Source organism: Neoarius graeffei, chromosome 10 (assembly GCF_027579695.1).
Source record: "Neoarius graeffei isolate fNeoGra1 chromosome 10, fNeoGra1.pri, whole genome shotgun sequence".
NCBI lineage: Eukaryota > Metazoa > Chordata > Actinopteri > Siluriformes > Ariidae > Neoarius > Neoarius graeffei.
Window position 1 is genome coordinate 83862012 of NC_083578.1, and position 13267 is coordinate 83875278.

At 40.9% G+C, this 13267-nt stretch overlaps 1 protein-coding gene across 3 annotated transcripts in view; it reads right to left on the minus strand.

The window, feature by feature from the left end:
* plxnb3 (plexin B3) overlaps positions 1-13267 on the minus strand; it is a 275840-nt gene that overhangs the window by 113734 nt on the left and 148839 nt on the right. For all 3 annotated transcript variants that reach the window (XM_060932435.1, XM_060932436.1, XM_060932434.1), the window contains exon 3: positions 562-741. In XM_060932435.1, coding sequence (XP_060788418.1) covers positions 562-741 — 180 coding nt within the window. The remainder of the gene's footprint in view (positions 1-561; positions 742-13267) is intronic.

Sequence of the window (13267 nt, forward strand, 5' to 3'; positions counted from 1 at the left end):
TAAAGAAAAAAATAAATATATTATTTACCAGCTTAAGGTCGGTCCGTATGGTGAAATACCGTGACCTCGGCCTTGAATACTGACCGAGGCCGTACTTTCAAGACCTCGGTTACGGTATTTCATGATACGGACCTCCCAGCTGGTAAATAACTTTTTTTTTTTTTGAGGGGGCATTTTTTTTAAGGGGCATTGTGTCAGTGCCAGTTTGAGACTAAGCTATGTTGGAGAAAGCTTTCTAAAAGTTACTGTATGTTCTCACTGTTTACAATGGCATGGTCTGCCATCTCATCTACAAGCTTGTTTTTTGGCTTCTTTTTGGTTTCTGGTTGCACTTTAACCCCAAAGGGGAAATTTAAGTGAAAACAAAATAAAGGTAAAACTTGTTTTGAACCATTTCTTTGTCATCTGTAGTTTGATTTTTAGTAGGGGGAAAAAAAATCGATTAAAATCGAAGATTTTTTTTTTAGGCCATATCGCCCAGCTCTACTCCTTGTAGACACACACACACACACACACACACACACACACACACACACACACACACACACACGTGTTCTGTACCTTGTGAAGTTGTCCACTCTTGTCACCCAGGAGTGCAATGGTGTGGCCAGCCTCAGTTGCTACAGCAACAGCGGTGAGTTGAGTTGCCCAGGTGATGGTGGGGTTGACCTGGAGGGGCACTGCACTGGCAATAGGGCTTGGGGTGTGTTCACCTCCGCATGGGTACTCATCCACAGATGTCTGTACACACACACACACACAGAGTGAAATGACACCCTGAGGCCACTGGTCTAATGGTTTTAATCTCAGCCAGGGCATTACGCATCACATTACAATGGCAATAAATTATCCTGCAGCAGTATGACTGGATCTGTGCTAGCTTTGTTCTTACAGTGGCAGAGTTCTACGATTTTAGCCGTCCGATGTTCTCCCTGTTTCAAAAACACACCAGCTAGATGCTGTAAGGAAACAACTTTCCAACTTTGACTGAACAGCAAACAATAAACAAAAACAACAACAAGAAAAGCTATATTTAAAAAATGTCAGGATGTTACAGATTAAAATGTTCACGGTATAAAAATGTATATGTTACAGGTCAAAAAATTTCAACCTAGGTGATTTTTTTTTTTAATCTGGGTTAAAATGTTTAACCTAGTTCATAATTTCCAACCTAGGTAAAATTTTGGATTATCTAAGATTCTTAAAAGGGATTCTCCATCACTTCTTTTTTCCATCCACTTCCTTTCTGTGTACACCTGCCCAGTATTTCCTCTTGTCTGTCTACCTATTCACCTAATTAGAATCGGGGGTTTTTACGTATCTTTTTTCATACTTAACCAGGATTCAAACCCAGAACCTTCTGATTCTTAACCCAACACCTTAACCATTAGACCAGCGATGACTGCAATGGAAGGAGTGATATATAGTTTGAATTTATTAATGAGTCCAGTCTTATTACATCACCAAGTAATTTAAAATACAAAGTCTTCCAAAATCCTAGATACAGTAAGTCCCCATAACAAGTCACAAGTCCTTCCCACACCATGCCCTGGTCTTCCCAGGCAGTCTCCCATCCCAGTACTAACCAGGCTGTTAAGGCGCATTGGGTGGCGCCGAGCTCTGTTTCCGTAGCCCTCAACTATATAGTGGGGGGCTGGTCCTCTGGTAACCACGAGAGTTTGACTCCCCACTCACATCTGTATTGCAGCATGCCTTGCCAGATGGCAGTAGGTACCATTTTTATGATAGTCTTTGGTATGACCCAACCATGAGTAGAATTCGCAATCTCCTGATCGAGAGACAGACACGCTAACCACTAGGCCAGCTCGCGGTAAGGCTCCCTAATACAAGTAGCAAATTATGAACTGGGTTAAAAATTCTAAGCTAGGTTGAAAAATTCAACCTGACCTACAATTCTGACCTGTAACCAGTGTTGGGCACGTTACTTTCAAAAAGTAATTAGTTATAGTTACTTTTACCAAAAAGTAACTGAGTTAGTAACGGAGTTACTTTGTCATAAAAGTAACTAATTACCAGAGAAAGTAATTATTCCGTTACATTTTGTTCCCCTCAAAAAAAATCAAATTCAATTAGTGTAATCATAATAAAAGTGAATGTTAAATGTGTTTAATGACTGAAATGGACACTTAACAGAACCAATTAGTAACTTTATCTACACTATATTAATATTTTTGTGGGACAATGTGAGATAAGACATCTATCAAATGTAATATATTTTTGCAGTTATTAAAATTATGTTACTAATTACTGGCCACTGACGAGGACAAACGCTTTGTTCCTCAACATAATGTGCATTGCACGTAAACACTCTTGCCTTTTATTTCAAGTAATGAAAAGTAATGGCTGTATTTCCAGTGTGAAAGCGCAGTGCTGGGCTGACCGCTCGCCATCGCTGGGTCTTCCGATTGAAAGAGCGTGCAGTAGTGCAGTAGGCGTGGCCTACCTACATATGTTGTCCAAATCTACTCTGATTGGCTTACTGTGCCGTTGTCTCGTGTCTCCCCGCCCCACACTAAAGCAGAGTAAAGAAAGGCTGAACGAGCAGCGTGCCAGATGAGAACAGCTTTAATAAAGTAACGCATAGTATTTTATTGTAAGTAACGGGAACGGCGTTATAACGATGTAAAAAGTAATTAGTTAGATTACTCGTTACTAAAAAAAGTAACGCCGTTAGTAACGCTGTTTATTCTAACGCCGTTATTCCCATCACTGCCTGTAACACATTTTTTTCAAGAAAAGCAATGAAAGAAAGTAAAATGATAAAATCCCCTAAATTTTCTTCTTTTTCCCCGTAATTCTTCTTGTTTTCTTATTTCTGAGGTCACGTTTTTTCATAAAATTCATACTGTCAGTATTTATCAGGTTGTCGTTATAAGCAGGAGCTTGAATTTGACCAGGTTAAAAAAAAAAGTGAACAGTAGTAAGAGAAATGCATTTTAATTGAAAGTTTGAAGTCAACAGTGAGGTAACCATCCATTCAACCATACAACGTGACTCAGCATGACATGAACACAGTTTACTCCAACCTCGTCTCTGGCTCATGGTAGTTTGATACCTTGACAGGTTTGGGCTCCGAAGTTGACTACTTTAGTTTTAAATGAGATCCACACGGTCAGTGTAGCTGACAAGTAAAGGCAGCATGTGTCCCCCAAACCTCATGCCTAAATCATTACCCACTCACCTCAAACCGTGATATGATCTCAAACAGACTTCTTTATGTGGTTTCTGGCCCTGTGTGACCTGCTGTTCTTTATAAAAATGGATAAAGACTGGAAGTAGCAGCCATCTCTTTCTTTTAAAGATGGAACGGAATGGAGTTGAAAGTGGTTCACACAAGAACTTGTATATTTTATTGATGATAAAACTTTTTTTTTGCTATGTTATAGCATTTTTTAATGCACAAATAATCGTAAATTACCCAAATTCTGTCTTTTCAGATGTTGATGATTTATGATACAGTCTGTACAAAGCTGTAAGAGGATATAATCTTCTTTTACTAGCTCCATAAGCCTCGTAACTGCAGTACAACACCAAATCAGCAAACCTCAGACGCAAACCATGGCTGGCTGATGGATTATACTTGGATGCTTGGGGTGGATAATAAGGAAAATTCCATTTTGCCCAAACTCTACCTTTAATCTTTCCACTGCATAGTGTAAGGCAAGCAACGTCCTTATAAATCATCAAACCCGGCTCTGAAATTCAAATCCGGCACTGTGCTCAACTGTGGCAGCCGTGTCCTTGCACTTTTCTCCGTTGTAAAGTGAAAAGACTCTCTGCTATGTGACTGAGAAATGTTTGCAAATTAACCCTGAGTAAATGAAAGTGTAACCTCCCGTTCCCTTGGTGTGCCAGCTGCTGACTCCAAATGCCTCCTGTCCTCAGTTCGCAGGAGGAAAACCCTCAGAGACATAGCACTGACTAATAATTATTAATAATTCAGGCAGAATGTTAAATATTAAGTGTGTAAGTGTAAAACGATGAATTAAAAAAAACAGGTGTGGGGCGAAGCTGCTTACAGAAGCTTCCAGGAAAAACACAGATCCCTGCACCCACCCTGTGTCTGGAGGGAGGCACCAGCAGGTGCTATTCATCTCGCTCTGTGAGATAAATCAATACGGTCATTAGGAGTTAAGGCAAAAATAAAAAAGAGCTGAAAGGAAGGAAGGAAGTGCAAACACACGTGGCTATCAAATCAATATTAGGGTCAAACACTGACTGCCACTGTGTGTGGGCAATATTGCCAAAACGTTGTCTCTTTTCATTCTGTCTCTTAAATCACTTCTCTTTTGACTTCAGTTTAAAGTTACAACAATATGTCATGCATACAAAGAATCATTCATATGCAGGAAACGGCAATGAAACAAACCACAATAAAAATATCATTCTGTCTATTATACAAGAGAAACCACAAACCAGTGCAGCGGTAGGTGAAGTTTAATTACCTTCCTTGTGAAATGGTTTGCATTACTCACATTCAATCAATTACTGTACCTCCTAACAGCTTTGTGTCTTTGTGACATCCACACTCGCTCTGATTTGCATCATGGTAGCTAAAGAGGACACCTAGTTTACGCTTGACAAATTTCTACTTACATGAGGAAGCCCATGATAAAGTGGTGTAATAACAGTTATTCTGTCCACATTCACTGGATATGAGCAATCGCGCACTCTGATTGCCTACTCTATTACTAGGCTATCAGCTCATATACCGTGAGTAGAGAAAAACAAAATGGCGGAGCGTGTTGCTGAGCCAGCTGAGGACGAAATAAAAACTACTCAAAAACAAAACCTCAAAAATTGTTAAAAGTCTTTAAGGATTGGTAATAGGGCTTCAGCCAGCATTATCACAAACATTGGCACCCCACAGGGATGCGTCCTCAGCCCCATCCTTTACACCCTGTTCACCCATGACTGTGTCGCCTCCCACAAGGACATCATCATCCTGAAGTTCGCGGACAACACTGCAGTGATGGGACGCATCACTGGCGGAGATGAAACGGCCTACAGGAGGGAGGTGGCCAGTCTGGTGTCATGGTGTGAGGACGACAACCTCACTCTCGACACGGACAAGACGAAGGAGATGATAGTGGACATGAGGAAGGAGAGGAGACCTCATCGGCCACTGTTCATCCGGGAGCTTGAGGTGGAGAGGGTGAGCAGCTTCAAATACCTGGGTATTCACATCAGTGAGGACCTCACGTGGACACCTAACACCACACAGCTGGTTAACAAGGCTCAACAGCGGCTGTACTTTCTGAGGAGGCTGAGGAAGTTTGGTATGTCGCCCAAGATCCTCAGCAACTTCTACAGCTGCGCGATTGAGAGCATCCTGACCAACTGCATCACTGTGTGGTACGGCAGCACTACAGCTATGAACCGCAAATGCCTGCAGAGAGTGGTGAAGACTGCTGAGAGGATCACCAGAACTCCGCTGCCCTCTCTGCAAAGCATCTATCACCGCAGAGTCCACAGGAGAGCTGCCTCCATCCTCAAAGACCCCACCCACCCCCAGCACGGACTGTTCACACTTCTACCCTCAGGCCGGAGGTACAGAAGTGTGAAATGCAGGACTGTCAGATTAAAGAACTCTTTCTTTCCCACCGCCATCAGACTCCTGAACAGCTGACAGGAGTCTATAACCATGGACTACCTCCCTGTAAACCGTCCTTGACTGTTTAGATCTGTTTGCACACTACTGCCCTTTTTGGTGCTACGTTCTATCATTGCCTTGTAATTTGGCATTCATGGTGGACGGCAAACTAAGAATTTCACTGTGCAAGAGGACATGTTCCTTACTGTGCATATAACAATAAACACTTTGAAACTTGAAAAGAAACAGAAATAGCTAAAAGAATATAGTCCCCCCCAATAGCTCCTGTTCCACACTCCAGCTCAGTTGGTGGCGGTAATGCACGTTTAAGTTGGTTTGCCAACTACCAAAAAAAAAAAAAACCTAAAGAAGAGCCCCCCCAGCAACAAAATATGGAATAAAACTATTTGATGGTAAGAACGTATCTTTTTTTTTATTTTACAAGAATTATCACATTTTTCACAAATTGCTATTGCCATTTCGCCAGTTTGTTTACATTCTAAGCAGAAATTATTTTGTTGGATGCTTTGTATAAAGTTTTTATTTATCGAATTTGCAAAAAATAAAAATGCTCTGTTTCTCAAAATACAGTGAATGTGGATAGAATAAACCAGTTATTCCACTCAATCTCGTCGTACATGGATTATAGCCGACTCGGTGCTACGTGCCTCATTGGCTATCAGCTCATGTACGACTTGATTTCGTGGAATAACTGTTAATTGTTTTGGCTGTTCACTTTAGCGCCACATGACTGTCAGTGACCGTGTCATGCACGTGAAATTTTTGATCAAAGCAACTGTTCGCGTCTTAATTCGACATTAAATGCCCAAAGTATAAAGCAGGCTTAAAGTCGTCGGAACAGGGCTGAAAGAAGTGGCGCAAAACAAAAAATCAGAAATCTCTCTGAAATTTGGAAGCCAATGGAGCAAAACTGGCTGTGCTCTCCGTGTGGGACGGATGGCCTACTGTCTCTCTCAGAGTGATATTCGTCAAAGGTGAGCTAATGCATGCAGAAGAGGAAGGATAGAGCTTTCCTACAGCACTTTGAAAAGATAAATTAGGCTGACTTCACATGTCTCGAAGTAAGTGTGTCACAAAATCCCTGCCTCAGCATGAGGCATGTTTCCCTGACCAATATGCACCGCTTGCATGAAATTTTGTTTTGAGTTCACTCCTTTGGTTTCTAGTCCTGTCACTGATGTGCTATCCAAATGCATTCACCTTGATTAGTCTGTCTATTTATACCTTACTGCTTCCTTGTATCACTGTGACAATTTGGATCATTATTTTGCGAGTCCAGTTTTCCGATTTATATTCCATGTCTGTGTTTATATCCATCAATCACCTGTGTTATCTTTTATGCTTGATGCGACCTAGGGCTGCACAATTAATTGAATTTAATCGAAAATCGCGATTTTGGCTGCCACGATTAAATTAAATGAAAATCGCGATTTATTTCCATTTAAAATGCGAGCTCTGCTGTATATCTTTTTTTTGACATGTATTTTTATTATTTCAAAAGATATATATGTCACAGTACAGTATTATATTACACTCTCTCAAAGTCCTTATAACCCATATCCCACCCACAACATTCCTGCCAGGAAAGAAGGAAAAAAAAAACAAAACAAAAAACAAAAACAAACAACAAACAAAAATCACACAAGAGGGGAAGGGAGGGGGGGGCTCCTCTGCTGTATATCTGATCAAGCACTTTTTGACCAATACTCCGCCAAACCATTAGGGGGCGAACCGACGCATGTAAGGTTTCCAAGCAAGCCAAGTGCAGTGTTGCCAGATTGGGCGGTTTTAGGTGCCTTTTGGCGGGTTTTGAACATATTTTGGGCTGGAAAACGTCAGCAGCATCTGGCAACACTGGCCAAGTGCGCAGAGCTTCAGTGCAGCGGTATCTTCTTCAAGGGGTGATAGCGTGAGAGTAGGTAGCAGATTGAGGTGAGAGAGAAAAGCTAACTATGTCGGAACAACAGACTATTCAGCACTGGAGGCAATGTTGTGACCTGCCTTCGCTCATGTTTAAAGCCAGAGCATGTTGATAGGCTGGTCTTTCTAGCTAAAAACTTGTAGGCCTCAGTATAATGCTATGTAATTGTTCCAATTAAGTTTTCAGTTCCTTCATCCTTTGGTAATTTCTTGGATAAATTTCATTTATTTGTCATTTGGAAATCAGAATTTCTCTTTTAAATTTCATTCTGCACTGAAAGCTGTTCATATTGTTTGTTTGAATATAGTGAAATAAAATTTAATTGATTTCCCTAACATCAAGAATAATCGTGATTAATAATCGCGATTACAATTTTGATCAAGATAATCGTGATTATCATTTTTTCCATAATCGTGCAGCCCTAATGCGACCTGCCTGTGTTTTGAGCCCCAGCATGGACTTTGAATATGATTTTTTTTGGACTGCCCCTAATAAATATCCAGGGTTCTCCAGAAAATCTGAAGTAGCCAGCTAAAAAATAGTAGGTGGCTAATGCTACTAGATGTCCCCCGCCCAGAAATTTTTGAAATTTACATGCCTTCTGGTGCACTCTCAGCTAATAAATTACTAACCATTTCCCTGTAAAATACTTGCAAATATGTATGAAATTTCCCTCCAGATCTGTGAGTGCTTGGCTTTCTCAGTTACCCTCTGTAGTACGCTGCCTGGCTCTGTAACATAACTACATGGTGAGCTTATTTGGTGCCTGTGTAATGTACTTGATGTGCTTCTGGTGTGGTATAGTTTTAATTTCAGCATAAATATTTGCACACAATTACTTATTTGCACTTGCACTTTAACTATGAAGCCTTAATTAAGGGACAAGACATCTCTATGGGACCTTCGGCACTCCCGGTAACTTCTGGATATGAAAATAACAATTCTTAGAAATGAAAATATTAATTATGATTTATATGTACAAACCTGCAGAAAACAGATTTTACATTTATTTGGTCAACAGAAGGTGTTAGTTTCTTCTTCGGTGGCATTTTGTGAAAACCGAGTGACATCATCTACAACAACCACCAACTGCGTCTTTACCGTCTGCTATAGCGTGGTCACTTGGTCCGGCTCAGCCAATCAGAGCATGAGAATCGATCAACAAATATAGCATCGCTTCCAGCCATACTAGACCCGAATTGAAGACAATTTCGTAGTGAAATAACTGGATTTGCAGCAAATTATGGACACTGGAGATAATATAAAAATCGCTTGAACATTGAAAGGCAAGTTTTTATTTTTTTTTCTGGGACCAAGTAGCCGGCGTAAACCATCTGTGTGGGCGGAGAAAATTGCCAGTTGCCGGTGCTTGTGGACATCTCTGAATATCACTGATTTTATGCACTTGCGTTCTTCCTTTACTAAACGCCTACACTTCACAACCTCACACGCTCAAGGCATTCAAGGAAAATACATCAGTCACCTTTGTAGTTTTGCTCAATTGTGGTAGAAACATCCATCCATTACCTATACCATAATCTATCAGGGTCACAGAGGAAGCTGGAGCCAAACCCAGCTGGCTTTGGGAGAGAGGTAAGGTACACCCTGGACAGGTCACCAATCTATCGCAGGGCTGTGATAGAAATAATTTCTCAAAATTTATCCTGGTTGACAAATTTCTCAATTATAGCCAAGGGTGTAGGAAGAATTTGGGAGTTGATTTGGGGACGGTGATGCTTCTTGAGTGGTGCAGGATATTAAGTATGTAAACGCGCATTTTCATTGGTTTCAAAAGCAGCATTTATTGCTGGTGACACAAAAACAAGCAAACATCGCAACAACACTGCAAAAACACTCAGGAGTTATTTCAACATCCAGCAGGTGAAGCACAAGGTGGTAGTTACGCAGAAACACACTTCTACAAGCCTTGTAAACATCTCAAAACTAACAGAACTGCTTAGAAACTATTTTTTAAAAACGTGCAAACTTTTTTTTTGCAGGAAAGATCAGTGGCTGCTGAATTAATTAGTGACTAATTAGCGACTGTAGGCTGAAGTACTGGTCTATATTTTGCTACTGGAGATTACAGTCTTCCTTTCTTTTTCTAAAAATTTCAAAAACATGTATCCTTGGCTCATTTGCTGAGATGAACCGCTTGCATGCTTTAAAAGTGCCTAAATCATCCACCTTATCATGATTAATGTGACAGATTACAGTGCTGTGTAAACGATGTACAGCAGACGACTTCTTGAAAAATTGAAAAATGTCATTCTTCTTTATCCATGTGTCTCTTTTGCTTTTTATTACACACAAATAATTAAAGCAAGCGCTCATGATTCATTATATCTCTTTTTTGATTGAGCATCCACAGCAGGCAGGCTTCTCTTCAAACTAAAACCACGTTGTTGCAAAATGAAGTAAAACTTTATGGAATTTAGGTCATGGAACAGCTATTTACATCCAGAAGTTGATTATTTTCCAAGAACAGCATATACTGAAGTGTGTTATTCTTCTTATACCAGAGCAATTTGCTAATGCATACTTTATTATTATTAATGAACGTCATTCTTTTTATCCATTTATAGTAACGTTTAATCGTGTGGAACACGAGACAAGCTAATTCTTGTTATCACTTATGTTACAGCAGCCATAAACAGTCGTTCCCTCAACAGCCTTTTTTTCTGACACTGCAGACTCCTTCCATAAAAAATACACGTGTCCTTCCAGAAAGCTTCACCATACCAACGATAACACATTTTTCTTTGTTAAAACTTGTACCTTAGCCTGTTTATTAGTATCCTTAGATACGCAATACATACAGTATTGTTCAAAAGTCTTGGCACCCTCCTTTTTTTTTTTTTTTTCATACAAACTTTGTTATAGATTTCTATTTTGTGACCTCTACATTATCAAGTCAGGACAAAAACATTTTAGAGTTCCAAACGTTTGTTCTTTTGTTTTCCATCACAAAATTAAATGCTACAGAAAAAAAGTTTGTATCGGAGCAGCATATTACATGAGAGAGCACTTTTCAGATTAAAAAATAAAACATAATGAAGGCTACTGGGTTTTGGTGGGCAGCATGGTGGTGTAGTGGTTAGCACTGTTGCCTCACAGCAAGAAGGTTCTGGGTTCGTGCCCAGTGGCCTTTCTGTGCGGAGTTTGCATGTTCTCCCCGTGTCCGCGTGGGTTTCCTCCGGGTGCTCCGGTTTCCCCCACAGTCCAGAGACATGCTGGTTAGGCTAACTGGTGGCTCTAAATTGACCATAGGGCCATTATTAAAAAATGTTCTGTTTCCGGTCCACCGGCCGGGTGAGTGCCGTTTGTGCGGGTGAAATTTTTTTTTTTAACGCTGGTTTTTCGACATTTTTTTCGGGTTCGTAAATCTAAACTCGAACTTGACATTTACACATTCCCAGGGCTTTCCACTAAGGCTCATACTAGCCAGCCATGACAAATAAGTAGCCAGCCGGGGGGGAGTAAACACAAAATAAACTCCTGTGCACGCAGTTCCCAGGATTAAACCCGACACACTACTGCCTCCGCCGAGTGCGCGCGCACACACTGCATGTTAGGGCCGTGGATGAGTTACTCTCTCTTGATCGAGTCGGCGGGGAATTTGTGGTTATTATCGGTACAAACAGTGCGAATCACAACTTAAATGAGTGCGGTTCAGTTTGACATTATTGTCAGTTCGTTAGATAAACATTTAATTTTATTAAAATCGAAAATTAATATTTAGAGCCTGTGGGCTACAAAAATAATAGTCATTAAATTAGCCGGCTGGACATAATTGTGTGGCCGCAGCCGGCGCTTGTAGAAAGCCCTGTCGAATCAGCTCTGCGCATGCGCCGTGCGGCACAAAAAAAATGGCAGCAGCTGGCGCTTGTAGAAAGCCCTGTCGAATCAGCTCTGCGCATGTGCCGTGCGGCACAAAAAAATGGCAGCCACCATGAAGGACGGAGATCCGGAGTTTTCAAACATTTGCTTAAGTGTGAAATCGCAAAATGGTATTCTAGCGAACAACAAAATAGTAAAGATTCAGAAAAACAAATCATTCAGTGATCATTTTAATAGTGTAATTTCATCCGAACTCGGCCTAACGGTCAGTTTAGAACTACAAAAAGGCCGTGTGTCGGACATTTTAAGTACCTTTGTAAAAGTTTTGCAAATGTTGCAGTCAGCATTTAAAATGCTAACTTAAAGTTTTTGTACAAGTTTCAGTTGATTAAACTGTCATATTTTATTACATGTGTCTGCTTTTGTAATAAAAAAGTACTGAAAGAAAAAGCAAACACAGCATTGCGATTTCTTATCCATCCATATATAATTTAAAAAAAAAAAAACCTCCCTCCCGACTGAAATTTTTTTTGCTCACCCGGTGGACAGGAAACGGATTTTTTTTTAAGGATGGCCTAGGTGTGAATGCGAGTGTAAATGGTTGTTTGTCTCTATGTGTCAGCCCTGCGATGATCTGGCGACTTGTTCATGGTGTACCCCGCCTCTTGCCCATAGTCAGCTGGGACAGACTCCAGCTTGCCCGTGACCGTGTACAGGATAAGCGGTTACGGATAATGGATGGATAGATGGATGGATGGGTTTTGGTGCAAAATTAAGAAGCAAGTGTGACGGTCAAAGCATCCAGAAGAACTGTTTCTGGTTCTGCAAGATGCTCAGTAAAACCTACAGCTCATTTCCTTATAAAACTGCACTCATTGTACCTGAGACTACTTTTTTTTTTAAGTAAAGGGTCATCTCACACCAAATATTGACTTTGTTTAATTTATTATGGCTTACTGCTTACAGTATATACATGTTGGAACATTTAATTTCATTATGTTTTAAGCCATTTTTGGTCTACAGCGTTTCTTTAAATGTGCCTAAGACTTTTGCACAGTCCCGGTCAATGAGCTGTTACTTTCGAAATAATACTGTTTCTATAGTGCAAGGTAATTAATATAAATCTGCAATTTGTGTTACTACTGTAAGAGCCACTGTTATTCAAATTAATCACCTTCTGACCAATCAGATTAAAGAATTCAACAGCTACGTCGTATGATGGGTACACAGTCACCCACCCCACGTTACTACTCCCCTGTTTATATTGGTATTGCGCCAAGCATTACTGTGAGTTGTGTACTCTAGGTTAGTGTTACTCTAGAACTGCAGTTGTTGAGTTGGCTGACAGACAGACAATAGCTGGGTGGGGGGGTGGGGGGCTGGCCGGCTGCTGAGCGCTGGCATATGATTAAAGTCAACTTGGAACACACATACGTATGCACAAACACACTCGGAGCACTACTGCGATTTCTTTCAGAGATGATGGCGACTCTGTGATGTTTACAACCACAAAGCAGTTTTCTCTGCGTGAGGTTTTAAATTAAACCAAACTGGCGCTCAACGAGGAGCCCGGGCGTGTTTTGTTTGGTTACAAAAGCCACTGTGGTGACAGTGTGGGTGTCTGTGTGTGTGTGACTGAGGTGTGGGGGGCAAAGTGGCGATTAGAGGCTCAGGGGTCAGTGTGGATTTGGGATGTGTGTAAACAGTATATACATGCTGTGTGTGTGTTGATGGTTAAAGAGTGGATTAAGAATGCAATAGGAGATTAAAGGTCAGTAGTCCGCTGTAAGCGCGCGCGTGTGTGTGTGTGTGTGTGTGTGTGTGTGTGTGTGGGGTGTGTGAGAGAGAGAGAGGTTGTGGGGGTAAATCCA